The 26,331-nt window shown below is 43.9% G+C and overlaps 1 protein-coding gene across 1 annotated transcript in view; it reads right to left on the bottom strand.

The window, feature by feature from the left end:
* The window catches only part of SLC9D1 (solute carrier family 9 member D1), a 498,092-nt gene that overhangs the window by 246,209 nt on the left and 225,552 nt on the right, over positions 1 to 26,331 (bottom strand). The window contains exon 7 of the mRNA XM_086934696.1: positions 384 to 570. Within this exon, the coding sequence (XP_086790822.1) occupies positions 384 to 570 (187 nt within the window). The remainder of the gene's footprint in view (positions 1 to 383; positions 571 to 26,331) is intronic.

A 26,331-nucleotide genomic window follows, 5' to 3' on the forward strand; every position in this document is an offset into this window, starting at 1 on the left:
ATAGGCTAATAGCCATCCACTATGGGAAATCTATAATTAGACTAACTGGTGTCAATCAATACTTATTTTAACTGTCCTACAGTTGTCCAAGTCAAACCAAATAACTAGCACTAGGCACAAGGACATTGTAGGGCAAAAAATAAATACACAATCTGAATGTCCAAATTGACAAAATTGTCAAACCAATTATAATTACCAGCTTGGCATTCTCAAGACCATGGAAAATGTGGACTGTACAGGACCAGATGTTTTGCTCACACATTAACTAAGACAATATCCTGACAAATGTAACCATTTGTAAAATGCACATCTTTGACTTATAATCAGTGGCTCTACCATGTATAGTATTTAAATGATGATGTTCACAAGAAAATGGTACATACCATCCTTATCACCCCGCGAGCTGCTGCCAAGGAATCTGGATACAAGAGGTGTACTGGATAATGACAAACAGGCAGAAATGAAGACACTTTGCTTTGGTCTTATTTGCAAGAAATGTCCCCAGAGCAAGCCGAAAGCAATCATTAGCAGTGTCATGAAGCAAGGTCCTTGCACAGATATTCTCCAGACCTGAGGGTTAAAAAATTCAAATGATATTTGTTTCTTTTATTACCCATTCCTCCTTCTAGTACAAGTTTTGCACAGTCTTAGTTTTGAATGTTTCTACATTATTTGTTGTCTATTATCAAACACAAGAAGCTTTTTTGCCTCAATACAATAAGTAACATACAGAAATGAAATTTAACAGCAAAGATCCAGCATGCTTATTCTCCACAGAACCACATTTTAGACATCCTCACTATCCTACCCTCACTGGTGGCTAAGGAATGTGCAAAACTTTAAACTTTGTCTGGTATGGGCACTAAGTGGGGAAGGTCACGCTGGATCAGTGGACAGACATTCATTTTTCAAATCCCTCCTAAAAAGACCTTAATTTGCATACCTTTAAGAACAGACAGAAATGTAATACCCCTACCAGAAGAGATGAGATTGGAGGGAATGTATGCAGCTTTTCAGAATGCCAACATCAAAGATAAAATACTTTTGTAATGATAGTTCACATTTTAAACAAGCAATTGCCTTAACTTACTGTCAAAGTAAGAGTTGAGGGTGTTGGTAAATATTCAAATGCTCTCTGACGTGGGAATCACATAATGGTTACTGCTCTATTTTTTAAATATATTTTTATTAAGTTTTCTTTACTGTAATAAATCATAAAAGCCAGTAACTAAATCATTTACCTATCTTAAGAGAGGAACCACACAGGAAATGCAGATGGTGCATATTTGTTATTGGACATAGCAATTTGGCAGTAGAAACAGAAATAACAAAGAACTTATCATAATCTGGCCTGCCTCACAGTTCTAATCCTGTTTCCGTGACTGCCCAGGATCTTGGCCATTTTCACATAGTCCAAAGCAGTCCCTTCACCATCTCCAGATTGTATTATTTACATAGACAGCCCCTGGCTTCATTCGTCACTCTGTCCGACCCATATACAAGTGCCTGCCAGTTTGTCTTTCCCATTTCAAAGACACCAACAGGGAAACCCTTTCCCTTGCAAGGTGATGCTTTGCTAAAGTCAGTTCTAGTATGTGGAATGTGAGTTTGCTTCTTGGTAAATCTACGTCATTCAGGATCCCCGGCAATACAAATGGGGAAGGGAAGGAACTTCACATTTTAGGATTTGCCCCGGTTCTTGTAATATGCCTGTATTCCCGAATCCTCCTGCAGCCCATATTGTGAGAAGGAAGGTGAATTTACATCTGGATCAGGCACAGTCTTACTTTTATCACAACTTCCCCAGGATGCATCAGTGCTACTTCGAGGTCTCCATCTTCCATTACTTCTAATACGTCTTTCTATTTAGTCCTCAATTTCAGTAGCCCATCCAGCATATTATGCAGGGTCCTGTAGGTGGAAGGAATGGTCCCTTTTCCTTACTCATCTAGTAGCACTCAGCATTCCAGTGTGGTGACCTCAGGGATCTCGGAAAAGTCTAGCTCTCGGCCTGGAAGATGCGTCTATGCTGGGTGTACTTATACATCTGTCTTGCTCAGGCTGTATTCATTCTGCAGGCTAGAGAATAATTTCACATGGCCCCCCTCAAGCTGATAACATCACCCTGGAGATACCAACGATGTCCCATGCCTTAAACGCTTGCTTATGGATTTCCTACAGCATATTGCCTTCCAATAGTGGTGTTTTCACAGTAATCTTACTCTTCCACCCTAAACACAGAGTAGCTCTATTCCAGGCCCGTAATAAAGTCTGGGCGGTTGACATTAGCTCTTTCTTCCCTTGTCACCATACATACAGTGCATGTGTGAGGCTGTTGTCATCAATCCTTCCATTGTAACTGAAGGGTCATCTCTGGGTGACAAAATTCAATCAGTGATAGGTAAACTGCGTGTGGCCTAATAACAGACTCTAATACCTGGGAGACCCATTCCACCATAGTGTGTGGATCTAGTGGGTATTTTCATTGCTATACTCAGGATTTATTTGATTTAGAAAGTTTTATATAGCGCAAACTTGATCCCGAAGGATATCAGAGCACTTTACAATTTGAGGGAAAGGAAGGTAACAGTTCAGTACGAGTCAAATGGGGAATCTACATAGGCATTGAATCAAATAGTGCTCACATAACAGACCGTTTACAAACCTGGGGTAAGCGAAGAATGGGCTAGGCGATGAAACATAATGACATAAGGGCAGCAAATACAATAATAATATACAAGATTAACAACCAATACTGTAGTATGTCCGATGCGATTAGAGCTGACAGTCGCCCCTCTTGTTAAGGTAAGAACTTATTCATGAGGAATCTTTTTGCTTCCAGTTTGAAAGCAACCTTGGAAGAGATTCTGCAAATTTCCGGTGGGAGGGAGTTCCAAATTTTCGGTGCAGAGCCAGAGAAGGCTCGTTGGCATGTTCTCTGTTTGCAGAAGATCTGAGGTTTCAAGAGAGGGAATTAGGGCTCCTCGACAGTCTACCCCCTCCGGATAGTTCTAGCTTTTGCGCAAGGTAGTTGGGGGTTTTGAAGTGGAGGGCTTTGTGCGATAGGCAGGCAATCTTTAGTTGAATTCTACCTTCGTAGGGCAGTCAGTTTAGAGATATTAAGACCGGGGAGATGTGGGAATTTCGCTTGGTGCCCGTAATCAATCTGGCCGCCGCGTTCAATGAAGCCTTTAAAGGGGCCAAAGTGTATTTGGCGAGGCCACATAGCGTAGCACTGCCATAGTCAAACCTCGGCAAAACAAGCGCTTGGACCACTTGCTTGAAATCTGCTGGAGGTAGGAAAGGTTTGAGATTCCTGAGTGTTCTCAGAAGGTGGTTAGATCCCTGGCACACATTGCTAATCTGAGTCTTCACATTCAGATGCTTGTCCAGGGTGATTCCTAGAGATTTCGCTGAGTCAATAATCCAGAAAAAGGGGGGGGGGGGGGGGAGATAGCTGGGGTGCGGCGGTTGAAGGCGGTGAGTTGGTTCATCCAGAGGTCGATTTTAGGAGTGTGTTTCAAGGGAGAAATGAGGATGCCTCCACCCCATAGCACAAGTCTGCAGTTCCTAGTGTATCCAGGTAAAGATCGCCTCTGGTATCGGGTAGTGCATATCCTATATTAGGTATTATAGCTGCGGCAGATTGTCACCATCTTCATAACACTGAGCTGAAGGGATCACGAACAGCCCAGGAACTGCCTGGAAATGGCCCAGTATCTGCTCTATATTTCTTGTGAAAAACAAGTTTGCTTTCAGTGCTACAGGTATCCTGAGGCATCTAAAACCTACTTCAGAGTCTTTCATTCCTGGGGGGAGTTCTCCAGCTAGGAACAGACCACTGGTTTTGTATAGTATAAACTTTTCCCAGTTAATTGTATACCCCCTATGTTTCGGATAGTTGTCTGGGGGTAGACGTAAATTAGCAGGATATCATCACTATAGAGCGAGATCTTGCACTCTTTTGGGCACATGCCTGTTTGAAAACCTTTGATCTTTGCAAGCGATTTGTATCAGCATGCTAATGGTTCTATCCATACTGCAAAAAGGAGCAGTGAGAGAGGACATCCTTGGCGAATGCTTAGTCCCAGTGAAAATGAGTATGTTGTCACAAAGAACAATACTGTATTTTTGAGCTCTTTGACAGTGTCCTCAAGTTAAAAAATTCGCTCTTCTGAACTGGATACTCTCTCGGACACCTTTCTGAGGCCTTGTCTCATCAGTGTTACTTCTGAGCTGACTTCTCCAATCTTATGCTCGAGGGCTTCCCTGGACTTTGTACTGCCTGAAGAATTATTTCTGTCTTCGGGTGGCGGGCCGCCTGATTCCCTGATAACATTGTAATTTCCAGAGGGGCAACAGGGGTGAAAGTGGGAGTCACATCCTGGGCAGGTGCGTAGGTTTGTGGTCCCCAAGGTGCTTATATGAAGGAGCTAGGTCTTCAGCTTCCTATGAAACTCAACAAGTGAGGAGGAAGCTTTGATATATTGAGGGAGGTTGTTTCAAGTTTTGGGTGTGATGAAGGAGACCTCAAGTTTTGCTTTTATGGATTCAGGGAATGTGCACGAGTGAGGCAGAGTGTAGGTGTCTGGTGGGTTGGTGAAAGTGTATGCGCTGTTCAGGTTTTCTGGTCCTCTGTTGTGTAGGGGTTTGTATGTATGCATCAGAAGTTTCAATTGGCTTTGATTGTGAATGGGGAGCCAATGAAGCTTCCTCAGTTGCATTGTGATGTGGGTGCGGCGTGGGATGTCGAGTAGGAGTCTTGTAGTGGTGTTATGGATGGTCTGGAGTCTGCATAGGATTTGTTTGGAGATTCCGCCATAGAGTGTTGCCACAGTTCAGCCTGCTGGTGGCAAGTGCTTGCTGGCGGTCCGCCTGGTGTTCTGAGGCTGCTATTGGAAGATTTTTCGCAGCATGAGTAGGATGTGGAAGCAGGAGGTGTACCATGTGCTGACTTGAGTCGTCATGTTGAGCTTGTCGTCTAGGATGATCCCTAGATTTCTTGCGTGGTCTTAGGGTTTAGGTGTTAGATGTGGCTCTGATGGCTACCAGGGGAGTTCTTGTTGCCGAAGACCAATACTTCCCCCTTGTCGGAGTTGAGCTGCGGGCAGTTGGTTCTCGTTCAGTCTGCTACCATGGTAATGCAGTTGGTGAATTGGTTTTGGCTATGGTTGTTTTGTCAGTCAGAGAGAGGATGAGTTAGGCGTCATTGGTGTAGAAGATGACAGTGATGTCTTGTAATCAGATGATGTTGGCGAGCGGTGTCATGTGTAAGTTTCTAAGGCAGGGGCTGAAGGACGGTTCCTGTAGGATTCCGCCTATCAATTTCTTGGTCTCTGATGTGAAGGGTGGCAGCCTGACCCTTTGTGAATGAGAACAGATCCACATGATAACGGATCTTGGTATGACAATCTCGTGTAGTCTTTTGATGAGGGTACTGTGGGAGACCGTGTTAAATACCACAGAGAGGTCGAGCAGGATGAGGACCACTATTTCTCCTTGGTCCTGGATGATTCGAATGTCATTGGTGGCTGCAATGAGTGCTGTTTCGGTGCTGTGGTTCTTTCTGAATCATGCAAAAGGAACAATTGATGGACAGAATGCAGAACAATGTCAGACATTCACCCCAGTACAGAGATCTGGACCTAAATCAATTTTTTTTGCTCAGCATGCCATTCCAGTTTGGACCCAGCCATATGCAAATCAGTCTTGACCCTGCGCCCCAATGGGAACAGTCCAGCCCGAACGGCAAGACCAGGTCCTCCCTGGTCTGGAAGCAAGCTCACTGTGCCACTGGATTCAAGCTAGCCTGGCTGATGAAGGGTAATACCCAGAAACTGGTCCCAGGATGCTTGTTTTCGGACCGGGCTTGGCAGTTCACTCTGGACTGTTCCAATGAGGCACAGGGTTGAGACTGATTTGCATATGGCTGGGTATAAACTGGGGTGGCATGGTGATCAAAAGAACAATGGATTTAACCCATATCTCTTGACTGGGGGTAAATGTATGATTTATTAAGCATTCCGTCCAACATTTGTTTGCGTAGCATTTTCTGAATCATGATCGAGTGTTGTCTAGAAGGTGGTGAAGTTCAAAGTGGGTTGTGAGATGTTCTTTGCCTTTGACCATTAACTTTGTTGAGGTGTAGCCTTCCAATCAGTTCCTAATACTTCTGGCAGCTTTCTTTCTCTATACAGGGGCTGTCATGACGATACAGACACGGAGGAGCAGGGAGGCCAAATTTATCGAAACAGGCTGACGAACTAGAGGAAGCGAATCAAACCTCCTAAATGGGACAAATCGACCTCTTAGCAAGCAAATAACGAGCACTCCAATTGTTATTCCAATGTGAAGAAGGGATCTAACAATATCAATTGAAAAGGGCCATAAAGTAAACTAAGGTGGCTCCTCCGTGCCGATTTACAAGCACAGATAATAGTATAAAGAAAGGTTTGGTTACCACCAGACGAAGTATAATCGTTTAAGACCCCAATCGACTAAAGACTGCAATTTTAAAAGTCTTCAATTTGAGTGTACCAGTCAAATATTATCAAATGTCCTGAAGAAGGTGCAACGATTGTAAAGTCACCGAAACGCCGCGTCGACTCTTGTTTTTTGACTGTCATTTTTTAATGTTTATGTTATGTTTTTTTTAAAATGATGATAATTGTTTTTAACTAATGTTTTTAACTTAGAGTGTAACCCTATAGGGAGGTACCACAATAAATTGTATAAACTGTTTTCATTTCCTAGTTTGAATTGTTGATTTACCAGAAGTGCGACACATAGCGGGTTAGGTATTCAACATCCCGGGGCCAGTACTATTTTTCCTTAAAGCATAATTCCCCACATGTTCTTCTCCACAGTCAGCATTCTGACTTCACTGCTTATACAAGCCACAGGGTTTTACTTTTTGTTAGCTTTCTTTCTCTATACAGGAGCTGTCAAGCTTCCGATTGATCTTGGTCTTTTGGGTATGTATCAGAGCACAGTCTCTGGGCCTAGTAATAATGGCACACCTTTGTGCTCTATTGTTGACAATGTGGGTTTGAGGGGGAAAAGATAAGGCAAGGAGGCCCTCACAATCCGCTCTTCACTCATCTTCAAGACACTGCCTCTGTAAATAGAGAAATGGGCGAGGGGAAAAATCTGAAGTAGCCCATGCCTCCACCAAGGTGCCTTCTCTTTTGCACTCACAAACTATAATCAACAAAGACCGACTTGGTCTGAGGTCTGCAGGGAAGTAGTAAATCGATCCTTTAATAGATTGTAGAGACTAATATTCAGTAATTCTCTGGATATGGGAATAGTAGCTGACTTAAGTATCTTAAGTCTTCATTAAGAGAACAAAGAGAGGTCGGTTGGGGAACCTACGCCTCAAAATGATAATGGGATGGATGCGGATGGACAAATGGGGGTGTGAGGTGGGGACTTCAGGGTCTGGTTGTGTGGAAATTTATTGTTATTGTACTATTTTGAAGACAGAAAACGAATTATTATATTTTACAAAAAAAAGATAAAGAGGATCCTTATTGGTTGAAGTATCTCAATTTCATTTTAGGCATAAACAGAAAGGGGTCTACACGTGCTTTGCAACACCTGTGTTGCTTCATCAAGTCCAATACGGAGTCTAATTTCTGTTTAACATCTGGTTTTTATTACATTTATACTTCATATTCGTATAAATACAACTATCATGAACATCAGTTAACGGCATGACTTATTCCATTACATTGGATAGGCTGAAGTGTGTTTGATTAGATAAATCACCCTTCATGGATCTACATGGCCATGATAATCCTCCCTCACGTACCCCTTTTTAGGTTACTGTCTTTATACTGACTACAAAAAAAATTGAAAAAACATTCTCCATGAATGTGCCTAAGTTTCGCACCCTAATTTCTTGATTACTTAGATTGCAATAGTACCAGTGCAATTTCGCACTGATATTTGTACCTCCTGTACCTCCTGTACAGTCAGTCAATGGAATGATCATTGCAAAGCCAGCACAGACTATGTCAACATGGCAGGATGGCTTTATTGAGGTAAAGAGACTGGGAGGGTTTGATGTGTGATGCTGAGTAGTTTAACACTAGTTGGTTATCCTCGGAAGATGCAGGTACACATTTTCTAGCGATTACTTTGTTGGTGTGAAACTGAAACTACCTGTAGCTTAAGCTCTTCACATGGTTTGAAAGCTGGGTGGTTGGAATAACACTTGTAATGGCAAGAGGATGTGGAACAGCCTTTCCATTGTACGGGGGGATGGGGTTCCAACAACCACATTATCTACAGCCCCCATTTGAGACTTTAGGCCAGTCCACTCATGGACTAGGTTTCACCACTCACCTGAGTGAGTGGAACTAAGTATGTCTAGTAGTACCAACACCCTAGCCACAATGGTCATGAAGAAGACAGACCGGTATAAAGAAGACAGACCGGTATAAAGAAGACATCGGGTCTTAAGTGGTGGAGGAAAGAATATTAAGCTCTGAGGCTTTTTTTCTCCTCATGTTTGTTGATGAGCTGCCAGTGGTCCCCTGATCAATGCCTACTCTTGAATTTTTTTTTTTTAATTAACAAAGGGATGACATCCCACGAAGATCCCTTGCCTTTTGCAAACGAGTTAGCACCTCCTTTGAGGTGTTGGAAATCCAGTAATAAAACATTGAACATTTACCATTGTAAAACTTTGATACATAAGATGCCAATTTGGTTTTTAGAAGGCACTCTGAATCTGTAACAGTTCCAAACACCAAATTGGAGCATTTGCAACCGTTAAAATGCTTAGTAGCTGCGGCCCTTGCTTTCTACTGTATAGTAAAGAACTGTAACTCCACAGGAAAGAGTCCTTTCTAATTTCAACCTTTTTTGGAAGATCCAAACTGGAGGTACAAGCCGTGACCTCTGGATTTTCCTGCACCTGTACTTCAGCAAGAGGTAACACATCTGTCTTTTGGCAAACATATGATGAACAGGGTCCTTTTTCCTGCCCATCTGGAGCAGTGATACAGGAGTGCAGGTTAGACAGATGACAATACCCTGAAAGGGGAAGTGGCTCTCTTACTGAGGACTCAATTGGAGCCCAGCCTACAGGTTCGAAGATCTGAGTCTTGACAAATGGTGGACTCCCTCTTACCGCACAAGGAGATTAAAATGGCACCCATTGAGACACCATGACTGAGAGTTGGGCACTGGCATTTACGATGCTAGAAACAGATGATATTCTGAACATGAACGGAGAGAGTAGAAACATTTTTAGGAGAATTGACGATGCGCCCCCGGGAGGAGGATGCACCTAGAATTCATGGAGAGGAGTGGTGCAAAAGAGTGCCAATGTGTAACTTGGCTGGAGAGCAGCACAGTGTAAGACTGTGTCCTGGAAGAGTTCCACCCCCACACACCCACATTAATCAAGAGGATACAGACTTGAAGTGATACAAGGCTTTCTTGGTTTATCTTTGTGGACTGCTGCCTATGGGAGGGGCTGGTGGAAATAGAACAATGTTGGACACAGACAATAAAAGGCACAATTCTAAATATCACTTGGTCTTCTCGCAACATGGAGAAAGATATGGAGGAAATAGTGAGGTCCAACCTAGATTATCTAAAAGATAATCTATGACCATGATGTCCATCAAAGAGCTACAATTGCCTGCTCAAAAAACCGAAATTAACTATTTTGAAAGCAAAACTGCAAATTGGACATGGCTGAGAACTTAGTAACACAGTGGCTGAACTGGGCAGATCACAAGAACACTTTGGTAATTTTTTTGAACCATGTTGTTACCTTAGTGATGCAGGTCAAAACAAAGAAGGAGAGGTTAGCAGAACTCAGCCTGGCACCAATGGTGCATGTCCTCGGTTTTCTGACCTATCAGCAAGAGGATAATCCAGAGAGGGTGTTTCTGCAATTTCTGATCTCTTAAATATTTTCAGATTCAAAACCCTCAAAAGTGCCCCACAGAGGACCCAATGTTTGGGCCAATTTATTAGTGGGTTTGGGGGGTTCTGCCAGAAAGGTTAATGTCCTCAAAGCTATGGTGAGAAATAATCATGCTGTTTTACAAGGAGATGAAGATACTACATATTATGGCATACAGATCTCAGTTGGGGCTCGCAAATGAAGAGACAGCAAATGCTTTTTTGCAATTTCAGTTTAAAGACATGAGCTGGCACAAGCCAAATGAAGAGTGGGATATAACTCCAAAACTAATGTGTTCACTGACGCATTGGCAGAGGCACATCAAATTCCTGGAGAAATACTGTATAGGTATGAACTTTGAGAACTGTTGTCCTGCACGGTGTGGTGGAATGGCTGTGAGAATAATAATCTGGGGAGTTTTGGTCTTTAAACAATAATGTGTAGCTGAGGGTGTGCCACTTAACTCTCCTGCCTTCCCCTTTCACCATATACAGACATAGACAATGGATAATCCACTATCTGATTGATGTTTCAGAGACATTACTATACTGATTTACTTAAAATTGAAAGAGGAGCCCATCATGAATTTTGACTTATGTGACCTCTCGAACAGAGAGGTAGGGAGAATACGCATTGTAGAATCCACTGGTGCTTCACTCTCCTGGTTTTTTTGCTTCATAATAAAATAAAATGTAAACATTAACTCCTTAAGACCTGTCTTGTACAATAATTTCAGGGTTACTTCGAACATCTGACACTTGCCTGTTTTTTATTTTTATTCTTAGCACTTATTAACCCCTTCGATGCTGATGACGAGCTCAGCTCGTCATCACCCACGGGTGGCGTGTGCTGATGACGAGCTGAGCTCGTCATCTAACGCGGTAATTAGAAAATAGCCGCACAGCGCAAAAATTGCCGCAGCAGCGATGCGGTTAAGACGGTGGATAAATGTGAGTGTTATAAAATAACAATGCAATATACAAATAAGTAGTGGTGCTCATCATACTGGATGGACGCGCAAGCTACAAAAAAAAAGGGGGGGGAGAAGAGAACGTATTAACAGACAACATATTGCACTCCCTTCGTATCTTTCCTGCTATGAAAGATAGGTGGCATGTGGTTGAAGTCTACTTGCTTTGCGCCTACGAGACATCTTCATGTCTTTCAATATTGTGGAGAACGCACTGTAGACTCACTTTGGAAATGATTCCAGGGATCCTGACTGCTGAAAGTTTCATAGCAGACGTGAAGGCAATAATAGGCACCAGATTGTCGTGGCCTGTTGGGCCCGACCCCCGGCTATAATATATACATGGATCGCCATTAAATCTGGCATGCGGGGATCCATAGGCAGCAGACCAAAGAGCAGGAAACCTGGGATAGGATAGTTCAGGAACACATAGGAAAGGCCTCTTGCCTCTGATTCTTCGCACTATTGCCAGCTTCCTTAAAGGATCTTGGGAGGATGTTAGCACCAGCAGCAGGCCACTACAGCTGCAGGGGGCACAATGAAGGCTCAAAACCGGGAGGAACAACAAATTGACAATGAAACGAGAAACTTACCTCTAGTCAATGCACGCAATGTGAGGCAAACCAGCATTTCAGCCCCTATATAGGTTTCACATGTGTTACTTCAAGTCGTATGCTACATGTCTTTCTATTCCCAAATATTATTTCTTATTCCCTGATTTGTAGTTGTGTTTTTCATGCATCATGAACAGTGTCACCTCTAGGTGTCTGGGTGGGCTCATGACTGGGCCTGATTACTAAAGCTCTAATGTTGAGGCTGGAGGCAGTAAGGGTTTCTCAAAGTGCCTGTCCCTGGGTCACAAAGGTGTTCTAACTGCATAAGCATTAAGACCTGAGCCCCTTGGCAGAACACACAGAGAGTTGGTCACATATGTGCTAATTGTAATATGATTCTATGGTAAAGTATGTGAAGGAGGTACAGAGCTGTCCAAATAATGACTACCAGGAATAAAGAACATGCAGAATTTCCAGGTGCGGTGATTCCAATGAGAGAGCAAACATGATTAAGTAGAAGAGACAAATGAAAGTACATTGAGAAAGAAAGAATAAAAAAAAGAGCAATGAAGAAGATTTAATGTGGAACATGCAGCTGGGGGAGACTTCAAAGAGATACAGAGAGAGAACAAGCATTGGCAATGCCAATAGGTCTAGTTTTAAAGGAATGTTGTATGGTAATGTGAAGAATTACCAATACATAGCATGGGAATCAATATGCATTAGTATGGAAGCAAAGGACTGTAGAATAATATTGTTGAACGTTAAATTGGCTGGCAACAGTGGCACTGTTAGGCCAGACTTAAACATCCATATAAGTCAATGACTGCCCTCGTCACATCTGTGCTTGAACCAGAGAAAAACAACTTAAACCTTCTAGCTTTCGAACACACTTTCATGCGTTTGCCCAAGAAAGTTCACACTCAGGCAGCTGGATAAATAAAACAAGATGATCTAAGCTGTGTGGAGGTGAAGTACTTTTTTTGTGGCAGCACGCAACTTCTTCCCAATTAAAACATGTACTCCTGGCTCCCAAAATGTGGGCCTAGCCAAGGCCCCTCTCAACTGATGGTCACATAATTGTCTGGCGACAGCTGTGCTGTCAAGTCAGATAATAACAAGCATTTGCAATGCAATAGGTCTCGCATTTGCGAAATTTGTAAACGACAATTCCTTTTATTTAAAAGTTTTCAAAACCAGCACATATATAAAAGGTTTGTCATTTACAATGCCAGTAGCTCAAATTCTCGCAAATGCAAGACCTATTACATTGCAAATGCTTGTTCTTTGAGCGCCTGCCACTGCCATAGCAAACAAGGAGCACCGACCTTGTCCGTGCCCAACCCCTCAGTGCTGCTAAAACTGTTGAGCGGCCACGCTCAAAAACAGCAGCAGATCCATGTCTAACAGCAGCTGTCCAGTCATGTGCTGATCCTTACAGATCAGTAAGAGTCACTAGTACCTTCTCCAACCCTTTATTAATTTACTTTTAGTGCTTCATGATCATGGGCCTACGTAAACTGGACACTAGGTTAGAGCCTTTCCATTTCAGCTGCTTTGCAGCAGTTTTAAAATCTTACAGTTTCTCGTTGCTTAAATGGGTGTCATTTCTGATACTTATTGCTTGATTTTGCTCGCGAGAAAGTGACACTCATAGTAGTTTAATGTCACTGATAATTACACTGAAATTGTGAAAATGCCACACATAAGCAATCCGAAGCCTTGGCAGCTACGATTTATGCCACAAATGCATTTGAGAACCGCCATCCCGTGGGGCCGGATGAGACCGTATGGCTGTCACCCCCGTTGTGAGCTCCAAGTACCTGGGCAGCAGCCAAACAGAGCCTGCCCAACTGTTAGTCGTGAACATGCCGTAACATAGTGCAACAACCAGTGCTTTAAATGGGCCGGTACTACCAAGTACTGAGTAACAGCACTTTAAAAAAAATCTTGAGCAGAACAGTACTAGCACTTCTCACAAGAGATGTTATACTTTTATTTGGAGAGTACCGGAACTTCTCAGAAACATGAAGGTACTCTAGTACCGAGTACCTTCACTTTTATTTTCCATTTCAAGCACTGACAACAACCATAGCTAAATCACATCACCCGGTCCTCTCTTCTTCCCTCTTCCCATCCTTCCGATTTGCAACTGCATGTCGTGGAACTCTAACCAGCCTGAGATAAAATATCACCGTCAGGTCTGTGAATACCTTATATCATGTGAACCTCCAAGCCAGCTCCTCACGACGTGAAGAGGACGAGCCAGACAAAAAGCACCTACAGCCAATCAACGATTCTGAAATATTTGAGGCGCGTTAAGAGTTGCCAAGGCAACCAAATGATCCAATCTTGGGTCAGCTTACATATTGGCAGCACCATCCCCTACCAGCATATTCTGGCTATATGTTCGACCATGGTATTGGTTGTAATATGACCCGGATGTTTCTACACTACGGAAGAATGATATCCGTAAGTACCTTGTTCCTACAATATCAGCAATAAATACAGCAAGCACAAAGAATCATATTTCCCAAGTTCTGACAGAGACAGGTGCATGAAAAATATTTCCTAAATCTGGCATTCATATCAAACTGGGAAGCACATATCTCTGAGACATGATATTCCTCAAGGATGATTTAGAGAACATAGTTTATTTTTATGTATGTGGGATTCCAGTTTGTATTGTCCCACTTAATGTCAGAGAAAGACATTTAAGCAATCTGCAAATCACATTTTGAGGCCTGTTCTTTGAAGGCTCATTTGTTTCCCTGGAGAAGTGCTTGAGTGCAATGAAGGTGTGTTTGTTTTCTTTATATAGTGCGAACTCGACCCACAGGGATCATGGCGCTTTAAATGAACACCAGATTATATTACACAACATGAACTCTTTTTGATAGTTTGGCGCACAAATAGATTAAGTGTTTTGCCCAGAATCACAGAATGTTGACTCTGGTTCCCCAGTTTCAAAGCCTCGAGGCCACATCTCCTCCCCTAAGTGACAGAGAGGACGGACGATGAGAGGCGTAACTGCGAGAAAGCTCTACTCTGACTGTTGGTGATTCCGATGTGTTTCCACAGGCTTTGTGGGGGAGGGGGAATTCAGTGGAGAGTGATGGTCGTAAATAGCCCGACTGCGGCCCCCTTGCAATGCACAAGGAGCAGGGCGCCCACGCTCCTGACGCAGTCATGAGCTCAGCCACCACCAGTGCACAGTGCCTGAGGGTGCCTCCATGGAACTCGGGAGCACCCCACCTCCCGCAACGTGAGGGATACAGTGACTGTTGTTACGCCACTGGTCTGTGGATATGCATACATTCAAGGCTTTGACTGACTGGAAGCACATTTACTCTGGCGAAAATATTAATATTTGTGTTTGTAAATCTTTTCACGACTTTAAAAACACCTGTGAATTACAAAAGTACTCTTATATGGATTACAAAAATCCCTGTGCACTCTTCATTTGCATGTGCAAGTAGCTTTTTGAATTGGGCTCTCAACCGCCATTGTGGCAAATGTGTCAGATGCACCATTTTAGGCCGGCAGGATTCCTTTATCAGCCACAAGCAAGTATTCGGTCCGTACACCTACACATTACTGTATCATAGTTTCCGACGGTCTACAGGTGATTCATACACCTTTGCAGTACTGACAACTACTCCCATCTGAAATATTACTGGGTGTGCAGTCATGACCATGTCAGCTACATTCTACTAACAATCATGATTTATTGCAACTTACTCTGCGCCTGCATAACTGAGAAAAGAAGCACGGAATCATAACCAGTGGTGCGCGCGCACCACAGAGGAGCGGGGGCAGGAATCGAAACCAGTGGTGCGCGCGCACCACAGAGAAGCGGGGGCGAGGGAGCACGGCAGCAAAGCAAACTCTTGTAATTATAAACACATGTTTCTAATTAAAACCAGATGCTGCTGCTGCACGTAACAGACACCAATAGGCATGGGCGGTTACATTTCTCACGGAAGCTGGGACATGCAACCGCCTTCCACCAATTGTGTGCTGTCTTTTTTAAAAAGACGCACGCAAAAGCCATTTGCAGCAGACGAAAACAAAAGCACACGCACGAGCATGTGGTCAGCTTTCGGAAGCCCCTACGTGAAAGCTTGCGCTGCAAGAGCAGTGCTGCGCACTGCAACGCTAGGTGCGAGACCTAAAAAGGACGCCCATGACTAGTACAGTGAGAGATTGTAGAGGAAAGTGCAGTGTAGTGGAAATCAGGAGTGACAGAGCTTTAGGACACTCCAGTTAAAGAAAGCCTAGCAATGTTTAATTCACAATTTCCCCTTTTCAAAATCTCATGTTCAGAACTGAAACATTTTTAATTCTAATGATTCGCAACATCATTGTCTTTACTCATTTATTTGATATTGAATAGAAATCCATGGTAACAGGGATCGGCAAAGCCAGGAAGTTGCACTAAGTATTGGGTGCATGTAACTTCATGACATGTTTTGGTGAACCAACAGAAAACAAATGGGGGCATCCAACTACTACCCAATAACTGTTGTAAATCATTTCTACGCACCCTTCTTTAGGCATGACCCATTTAGAGGACCTCCACATTGTCCATCCCACTTAAAGCACTGAACCCTTATACAATTCCTGGTAGTCATTGGAGATGAGAACATTAAATCTCTTTAACTGCGTGAGACAATGTGTGCTTCTTGATCTCAGTGAGGAAAAATAGTGCCACCTACAGACCCATTTAAGCCATTGTAAAACAGATGCATCTGTCTGTTGAGCATGTATCATCACATATTATCTTCACAGCAGTGGCATGAAGATATCTGGCCCCAAATCGGCACGGAAAATCAGAATTAAAACCTATACGGGATTTGTTTTTGCCCTTTTTTCTTTTACATGAGCAGAAGCCATCCTCTAGCGAACTTATCAGAGCTCTTAGTAAAGGTTTAAGAACATAATTTTTGATATATTTAATAAGCCATGATTAGGCTAAGAAGGTGGAACTGATGGTTATCCTAAGGGGTGAAACTGAGCCTCAGTCCGTGGCTGGTTGTCTTTGAAGCGTATGGAGACTACATCCTGCCCACTCACACAAAAATACTATGTGCCCGAGGTGAGATGTTGGCTAGAAATGATACTGTAAGAATTAGGGCAAATGATTAACCCCGAATATTGATGACTTTAGTCTGTAAACGAAATGCTGCATGGGGACAGAAAAAGCTCTATATGAAGCATGAAGATGGCGTAAAATGTGGGGAAAGATTTGGGTGGTCTTGGGTCTTGGGTGGAGAAGTGTGGCTCAAGGATTAGAGCGGCAGACCCTGATGCAGAGGTCTAGCCCGGGACCAGGGTTCGATTCCCCGCCTCGGCGGGTCTTGGGCTCAAAATTCCACAGACGTGATAATTCTTGTCTCGGTGCCTATTTCAATCATGGAGTCCCACTCTGAAACTCTGGGCAATAGCTTGCATAATCTCCACAACGGCCCCCACAACGCTAAGGATGCCTGGCCTCTACCTTGGGGGTGCCCAGGAGTGGACGCCTCACAGGGAAAGCCAGGATGGGTTCCACAGCGGTATTCGTACAAGCGCCTTGAGACCCTTGCGGGTGAGTAGTGCCCTATACAAGTATCAATTTACATTACATTACATTACAGATATTCTTAAAAGCACCTAAACAGGTTCTAGGATATACATGTTACAAGAGGGAACCCATATCAGAATGAAGAGTTAGGCTTAGGTTTTAAGGAAAACTGAAGAAGTTGTCACGCTGCAGAAAATTGATGCGCTATAAACAGACACATACTTTGTGTGCGCAGAGAAGAGGCACAGCCTACAAGCACGTGCATTAACACAAATGCTTTAATATTACCCACCATTTGTTTGGTGCTATAAAAGTAAGTGCCAAATTCCAAAACAAATTAAGGTTTCAACACAAACATGTATGGAATATTTTGCTTTATGCATGTGGTTGTAATGAACTCTTAAAATACATGTCTTCATAGAAGGAACAGAAGTAAAAAGCAACCCAAAAGGTGTAACATGGAAGTGGAAATGTGGAAAGAAAAATGATTAAAAAAGTCAACTATATCACAGCACAAGGACAGGAATCAAACAAAATCAATTAGTACTTGGTCCATGCTCCGGAGAGATAAAAAGAAGTGACCGGCGGCATATGCTAGTCAAATTGTGGGCAGTCAAAAAGAGTGACAATGAAGCCACCAAATGGTAAGTAACGGGCGGGCTCCAAGCATTTTATTGTATGCAATACCCCTTGCAGCACCAGCGCATGTGCGCGGTCAGATGAGACCTAAAAAGGATTAAGCTTCCAGTATTAAGTGCAGCCACCAAAATCGAAGAGAATTAATATAATGAATGTATAATCCCTTTAGGTTATCCAAGATGTCTCATGGGGCTGAAGACGCACAAATTGTGTAGCAATAATACTACGTACAAGCTGATCTTTCACAGGATTAGAGTGTGGAAATCTAAAGTGGAAGAAAGTCATTTGGAGAGCCCAGAGCTGCATGTAATAGTGAGGAATAGATTTACAGTTTCTCAGATTACATATCATGGGGAATGCACTATACATAGATGAAGACAGAGTCTGTACCCACAATTTCAATCTCAAATTCGCCATTGTGTTTGTAGTAAAGTGGTCAGACCTGGCTAAAAGGACTTAGTGATCTTAGTTTTGAAAGAAGCTTATTATTATTATTAATATTTTAGAGAGTGGAGTTTTTAAGGACAAGTCTTCAAGTAGGAACAAAAGATGACCAGAGGAATGAGATGAATTGTTGATTGTCTGTTAATTCTGCTCAACATTCTTTAGAGTCGTTCTCTTCTTTTGCTTTTTTTCTCTTCTCCAACCCTGGGTGTTTGGAGCACTCACCGAGTAGTGGTTTCTAAATCTTTAGGTAAGCTTTGCAAGCTGTCACAATTTTGGGCGCTGACTTTATAATTTAACTGTTAAGAAAGTAATTTGCCTGGAACAATTGGAGTAGCAAGGCAGGCATCTCCTGGTGTGGTTTTCTACTGCATGTCTGGCATGAACCCTATGTTGGCCACTTCCAGTGTCTGAACATCTTTTAGGTTGCTGAGTGGTTTGAGGCACGCCCTATAAAACTTTTTTTAAATATTGTGCGCCTAAAATGCATTATTGGGCAGAATGGGAAGAAAATTACATTGGTCGGAGGTTGACACGTTGTTGCATCTTCACATGCATTTGTGTTCGTAGTGCAAAAATCAAGCAGCAGGGATTACGCAGAACAAGATAGCTGTAGTTGTGGGAAAGGTAGGAGGTATACAGGTTGGAAGTCCACGAATGACACCCGACCGCACTATTAGTGCCAAAATTTAAACTGGCTAATATTTCTATGCCACCTAGAGCATAGGTAATATTCTATAATGAATGACAGCATCAAAATGAGCAGTGAAACATAGAAATGAGCAACACAATGCTTCAACATATTTTCACATGACGCAGCTAACAAGAAAAGCAATTGGGCAAATCAAGGTGAATACACAACAGACTAGATCGTTACACCAGCCACAAGGAGTAACAAAGTGGAGTAAAGGAATACTAATAAGCGCTAAGAGAGTGTAATCAGTGGCAAAACTGGCTATGAAAAGATCAGACGCATATGAAAAAGCTGAGTCAAACTGCATATCCCACTGGAAAGCAGTAAAGAGAGAATGTTCAAACCAGCTTTGGCCAAGTACATCCATGGACAGCTGCATGCAGAAACACCCAATAGCAGGCACTCAGCAGTATAGTAGAAAGTGACTCAACACGTTGATTCACCAATAAGCCTGGGACAATGGAACTGACATCAACGAATCCTTTGACCAGAATGCATTCCCAGCTCCTGCCTAGAAGCACAGTGGGGTGGGTGAGGAGCAAATGGGCGGGGCGGGCGGTTGGGGGTTGGAAATCGGATAAACAAAAAAAATTTCAACTTACCTCTCGTCCCGTCCTCTTCCTGGCTTCTTGTTAGAAATTGGAAGCACCAGGGCTCCCACGCTCCCCGCATCCAAACACAATGCTGCAATGCAGCGTTGTAACTGGTCTGAGCGCTGTGACACGTGTGCTCAGTCAGGGGCTGGAGGTGTGGGCATGTTCTCCATGCAGGCTGTAATGCATTGAGAACAGGGAAGTGCACATGACTGCTTTGGGCAGCTCGAGAGGGCCTATCAGACAGTCATTGCACACAGTCATTGCACACAGGATTGTTCAACCACTCCCCCCCTGCTCTGCAGCCCTGCACCGCCCCCTTACGCAAGCTGCCGCAGCAGGACAAAATAACATGAATACCTGGGGGTGACGATCAATGAAAATCTTTCTTGGGGTCCCCAACAGGTGAAAGCCCAACTTAAACTCTCCCAGTTAGCTGGTGGCATCCTTAAAATGGCAAATACATCCACTTTTAAACCAGTGAGCCCGCTTTGGAGATCTAAAAAGTTAAGGCAAGGGCATCTGCACTCCAAGGTGGGGAACTCTGGGGGCACTGCTGCAACTCTGATATCGGCAAAGTGGAGAACAAGTTTATGAGGCAGTTACTTGCACTCCCCCTAAGCACTCCTCTCCATTGAGATTGGACTTAGGACTGAGTTTTATCCAGGATGAGCTAGCCCTGAAACCCTTGAAGTTTTGGCGCAGGCTATGGATAACACCAGAATTGTCCAATTATAGGCACGAATTGAAGGATGTGCTGAGCCATGCTAGCGCAGCTAAAATCCCCTGGCTTGTATTCGTGAAAAACGAAGTAGGAAAAATGGGACTACTGGACCTCTGGTACGATCCAGAACAGGCATGCAGGGGGGTCTCCGGCAAAATGCTTGCAAAATCTTTTATGGACTATAAACAGAATAAATGGTTGCAGGATTCTAAAGCGGGCTCCCTGACAATAACCTTTCTAACACTCAAGCATTCTTTTGCCTTTGAGGAGTTTTTGAATGTTATCTACCCAGAAGGAGCAAAAAAGCTATACATTCAATGGAGGCACGGATCACTACCGTTAGGGGTATTTGTAGGCAAGTGGTAGTCTTCCATGAGCAAATCTTGCCCTGGGTGTGGTGCGTCCATGGAGGATGAAATGCATATGCTCTTCTTTTGCCCTGCCTATAGGAAAGCTAGAAAGTACTGGCTTGTACCCCTATGCAAGAACTTGGGTTTTGATAAATGCTCTGTAGCACTGAGAGTTCTTAAGACAGATACATCACCACATATAGTTTTCGCACTTTCAAAATTCCTTTTAGCAATGTGGTCCAAAAGATGGATTAGTTACTTACCTGTAATCCTAGTTCTCATCCAGGGGATACTCATCAATAGTCATAATCTATGAATAATCCCCGCCCATGTGCGGGATCCCGGAGCATATAGAAAATACATATAAATATATATGTATAAATATGTGAAACCTATAATTGCAGCCTAAAAAACATTTTCTAACTGGCAAAAAATGCCGCAAAATTACATAAATTAGTATACATACAGTAGTACCCTTCCAAACCCTAAGGAAGAAAGAGCAGAAAACATTTTGTATACAACAATGCTTTATTGCCATAGGAAAACCTGTAATTGCAGGCATTTGCCAGTAGGCTGCAGTAGAGTATAAAGCAAACAGAGAAAACTGACACCTTGCCTTTAAGGCATTAGAGTAGGGGTACCGTGCCTTTAAGACCTGAAGGCAACCCCCTGCTCCCATGGTGCACCACAGGTGACAGTTGGGTCAGTTCTTTTTTCCGGCTCCTTCTGTGAGGATCCTGGAGCTTGAGCTACGCCACCTTACCGAGTCTCTCCAATTGATGACCTAATCTCCAGTCAGGCCAAGACCAAGGTCTCCATCAAGACATCGGTCTAGATCTAGGGACAGTCACAACAGGAATCGTGACAGGTCCCATAGAAGGCGACGCACAAGGTCTTCCACAAGGTCGTCATCAACTAGGTCTTCTTACCGAGATTATTCTCCGACCTATTCCTCTTCACACATTCCTGATCAGTGCCATCATTGTAAAAAATTTAAAAGTCGGACTCTTCGCAACAGGGAGAGGATTCGACTTCATGCCATGCAGGAGATGGACAAGAGTCACCAGGTGGGTGCTTCCCCAGTCCCTAGATCGTCTCCTTCAAGCAAGCATGCCCAGAAACGGCGTCATTCCACCTCTCCTGTCTCCAGAAAGAGGAATGAAGGTCGAAAATCTCCGTCGACGTCGAGGACGCCGTCGAAAAGGCCCAGATCATCTTCACGACGTCGAAGATCTCCGCCGCAGTCCAGTAAGTCGGCGTCGAGGCACCATGCTTCGGGCTCGAAGTCCATGGTTGCTACTACTTCTAAGTCTCCGTCGACGTCGAGGCTTCCGTCGACGTCGAGACACTCTCCGCCATCCCGGGAGGGATCGGCGTCGAGAGCTAGGACGGCATCTAGGTCGCCGCTGGCAAGCGGGCCGCCGTCGAAAGGGACTGTCAGATCCCATCCTTCGATGTCAAGAAGGTCGACGCCGAGGCGACGTCAGGAAAGGTCGCCGTCGAGGAAGATCATCGTCGAGACGACGCCGAGCAACGCCATTGACTCGACGTCATGAAGTACCTCAGCCTGATCGACGTCGAGGAAGATCGACGTCGAGGTCTCCGGTTCGACGTCGAAGAAGATCGACGTCGAGGTCTCCGGATCGACGTCGAGGCTCTCAGTCGGTCTCTTCACGGCGTGATTCAAGACACCGCTCAACGCCGTTAGTCACCCAGACTTCTTCGACGTCGAGGATCTCTCCGTCGAGGGATAGAGTGACTGCAGAGGTGGAGTCACCGGGTTCAAAGTCTTCAGGAGGAAAATCTTCATCTCCTGGCTTGAACATTGTGCAGGTTTCTCCAGAATCTACGCCCAAATCAGGGGGCAGCTTGATTTCTCATCCTCAAGGGGCTGTATCTGGACAGAGTAGTCCGGGCTCGGACTACTCCCGTACATACTCACCTTCTAAGGCGAAGACTCCAAGATCTCCTCGGAGCCCCAGGAGGTCACCCAGACCGAGATCGCGAGTCAGATCACGTTCTCCAGTGCGGTCAAAGACTCCTGCCAGATCTAAATCCCCAGTCAGGCCAAGACCAAGATCAAAATCTCCAGTCAGGCCAAGACCAAGATCGAAATCTATACAGCGCCCAGGCCTCTACTTCCCCTGGTCCCTGGCCTCCTAGAACCAGCTATGGCTACATTCCTCACACCAGCAGTGGTGGGATCTGTTCCATCCCGAATAGCCAAAAAGTATAAGGCCCCGGCAGAGGATCCCTTGTTCCTTCGATCGGATCCTCCTGCGGATTCTATCATTGTGGTAGCTGCCATGAAGTCCCATGCAGGCTCTACGTCTTCCTCAGTACCACCTGAAAAAGATAGCAAGCTTATGGACTCTTTTGGAAGGAAGATATGCAACACCTCTTCTTCCTTTATGAAGGTGGCGAGTGCCTCTGCCTTACTTGGAAGGTACGACAGATCTCTTTGGGACTCCATGACTCGTTTTACAGACAAGCTCCCCAAGGAAGATCGCCAAGATATCCTAGAGACTTTGCAGGAGGGAGGCCTGGTAGCCAATGTGTTTTACAAGAACAATTGCTAAAGAACACAAGCAATGGTAAAAGTATAAGATCAGAAGTTAAAACAAGATCTAATTACCCATTCAATACTTGTTTTTTTGCAAAGGACATCGGTAAGAAATCTGGTTCCCGCTCAGGGGCCCTCACTGCATTATAGCAGGAGAGAGGCAGATCCCTTAAACACAAGTGCTTGTTATGCCACAAGCAGGATGACATTTTAATTCATTACAATGTACATCACATGCACTTAATAATGTTTATATTTCCCAAAATAAATGCATTCTGAAGTGCGATGCACAGTCTAATGAAACATTATTTCCCAAATTGAGTGTATCAGCAGAAATAATACTCATCAGAGCCCCGTTTTGACTCTGTCCATTGCACTGCCGTTGTGATGGAGGAGGCCTACGGTCTTAAGGGCAGTGCCAGGGGTAGCAAGGAACATGCAGGGGTCCCGGCTATGAACCCCCCTAAGAGACGTCCATGCCCTGCAAGCAGCTCTGCAGCTCTTCAAGCCTCCCAAGCAAGAGCAGGCAGCCAATCAGCACCATAAAACGGAAACTGAAATTGCAAACACCAGAAAACACAACAGCAACCTTCAGTAAAAATAAAACAATTAACATATTGTTTATGCAGCGGTTCATACGGTATTTCTGCCCTTTCTTTGCGCTGTAAATGCCGGGAGCTTTTATTAAACATTTTAATGGCACTCAGTTCAGTCCTCCCCTCCTCGTGGGCAAATATACTTTACAGAGCAACTTTTAGAACACCTCCTCCGCAAAAAATAATATTAAGAAAACCTCCATCATAGGGGGCTACAGTATTGATCAAGAGCACCACACCCTCCACCCATCCTAGGCAATCATAAAATAAAATGACCTCTCTTAGGCAGGCCTTAATGGAATGCAGGGCAACACAAAGGCTGGCATGAGTTCACAAATGCATTTGAATAACAAACGAAGAGTTCTAAATTAGCAGTTTGTATTCATTGCAATACATGTTAATGCATGTGAGCAGCAGTACAAACCCTTCACTGTAAACTGCATGTATATGCCCAGTTAATATTAAACTTGCATTGGATATACCTCATCTGATATAAATGCCTCTCTCAGGTGATAATGAGCCCTGCCCGAACTAGTTCCAGGCAAAGTGCCTGTTGAATCACAGCATAGATTGATGAAACGCTGGAGACCAAGGTCTGCGGTGCTGCGGAGAAGCAGGCCTGATTCTTGCCAAGGGACCACACTGCCTCACATCCAGCACTCAGTTCGCTCACTGTTGGCGCAGCAAGTGCTGTGTATCTCTAGACAAATGTTTCAGGATTGTTTTCCCTCTTCAGTAGAGAATAATACGTTGTGTCAGAGGTGCTAGAAATGCTGCTCACAGTCGGCTCAGGTCTCTGAACCACTCACTGAGCGCAGATGCATCAACCAGAGCTTGCCAGCTCATCAGCTTAAGGAATCCGCAGCAAACAAAGGAGGATGGGAGCACGCCGCCTCACATCCAAGAACTCAGTTTGCCCACTAGCATTATGATTAATTGAGGTGCATGGTTACACCAACTTCACTAGAAGTGTTTAGATGTCAACCCTGTTGATGCAGCAAGTGCTATGTATCTCGAGACATCTGTTTCAGGCTTGTTGTCCTTCAGTAGAGAGTAACAAGTTATTTAAGAGGTGCTGGAAACGCTGCTCAAAGTCTTCTCATGTCTCTGTACCAATCACTGAGCGCAGGTGCATCAACCAGAACTCCACATCTAAGGGAGCCTTATTGAGCTGGTCCAGCTCAGAGTGATGTACCTGAGCTCAAGGAGTAGTACGGTGACCTGAAAAGACAGTCGGCAGCATTTCCAGCAACTCTGACTGTATGTGTTACTCTCTACTGATGGACAACTATCCTGAAACATGAGCTTATGTCTAGAGATACTCAGCACTGGCAGCGCCAACCATGATGAAAACGAAAGATTGTTTGAAGGAAGTAAGTGTTACCATGCACTACATTTACCAGTAAGCATCAGAGTGAACTGGATGTTGGGATGTCAAGGCAGTGTGCTCCCGCCTGGTTTTGTCCGATTCCTGAAGTGACGGCTGTCAATGTCAGTCCATAAACAAAGGTGAGTAAAGAAGGAAACGCAGTGGTGCCATAGACTGCAGGGACCAACAGAGACCTCAACCTCTACTGAGCACCCTATTCCCGGTCCGAACAGAAGAGAAGTCTGATGCTGCTTTTTTTAAGGAGACAAGTGGGACATTCGTCTGCTATCTCACACTTTATGAAGATTCCTGGTGGGTGCTAGAACACACTTAACTGACATGAAAAAGGCCCCGGCTACCGCAGAGCCACGTTAGTACATAGCACACACACCACAACTTGGCTTACAGTCACCCTCCAGTCAGTGAGACCTACTGGATCAGAATACGCCAAGCAGAGATTTAAATAGGGGATAACGTATTGTGGGAGTGTTCCAATATAAACACCCCTGTGTACGGTACCCAAGCACTTCAACTACCAAGGTACTCTGAAGTGTTATCAAGTTCATGGTCAATAAGATAACTCCCACAACAAGACCATCATTTTTCCTGAAAGCAGTCACATATCACCCCAGTCTGATCATGTGAAAAATGTATTTTAAACATTGTTTAAACCATGACAGTGTCATCTTGCAGTAACTGAGTGTTCTATGTTCACTCATTCCCTGCTAGAAGATGGCCATTCAGAAGATTTATTTTAGCCACTCTACACAACTGATCGAACCAGCGTCACATTTCTTTGGCTATACAGAGGTCGGCAGGTCTGCTTAGTTTCACAGCCAGAATTCACATCATTCCTGAAACATAAGAACCGTGAGACTGTACTTATGTTTCTCTACATAAGTAATGCTCTTCAATTCTGGATACCTAACCTCTAGGTTGCAAGGAGGATCATTTGACATTAATACGATTATTCACACCAGTTAGTATTGACGTGAACTCAGGCAAAGCTAGTGCAAAAAGGCCCAATGGTTTAGTATCACTGGATGCCAATGTGAATTATTATTAGTATTTTCTTTTTTTTTAATGGATGACAGTGGTTCTTAATCAGGTTCAATTTTCCGCTTCACTTTTAGATCATATCTTAAACATCTTGCCATGTCATTCATCTCTATAATGCACAGTCAGTCTCCTTCAAAAAATATAATTTACAGCTGAATCACACTAGTGGCATACAGACCATGTGCTAAAGGCTAACATATTAGTTGTTGATAGCCCTTCTAACATTCAGTGCTATCAGGAATTGATGAAGCGATAGTACCCAGATATCATCACTAAGAATGATGC

The sequence above is a fragment of the Lissotriton vulgaris genome, chromosome 8 (genome assembly GCF_964263255.1).
Source record: "Lissotriton vulgaris chromosome 8, aLisVul1.2, whole genome shotgun sequence".
In the NCBI taxonomy this organism is placed as follows: Eukaryota; Metazoa; Chordata; class Amphibia; order Caudata; family Salamandridae; genus Lissotriton; species Lissotriton vulgaris.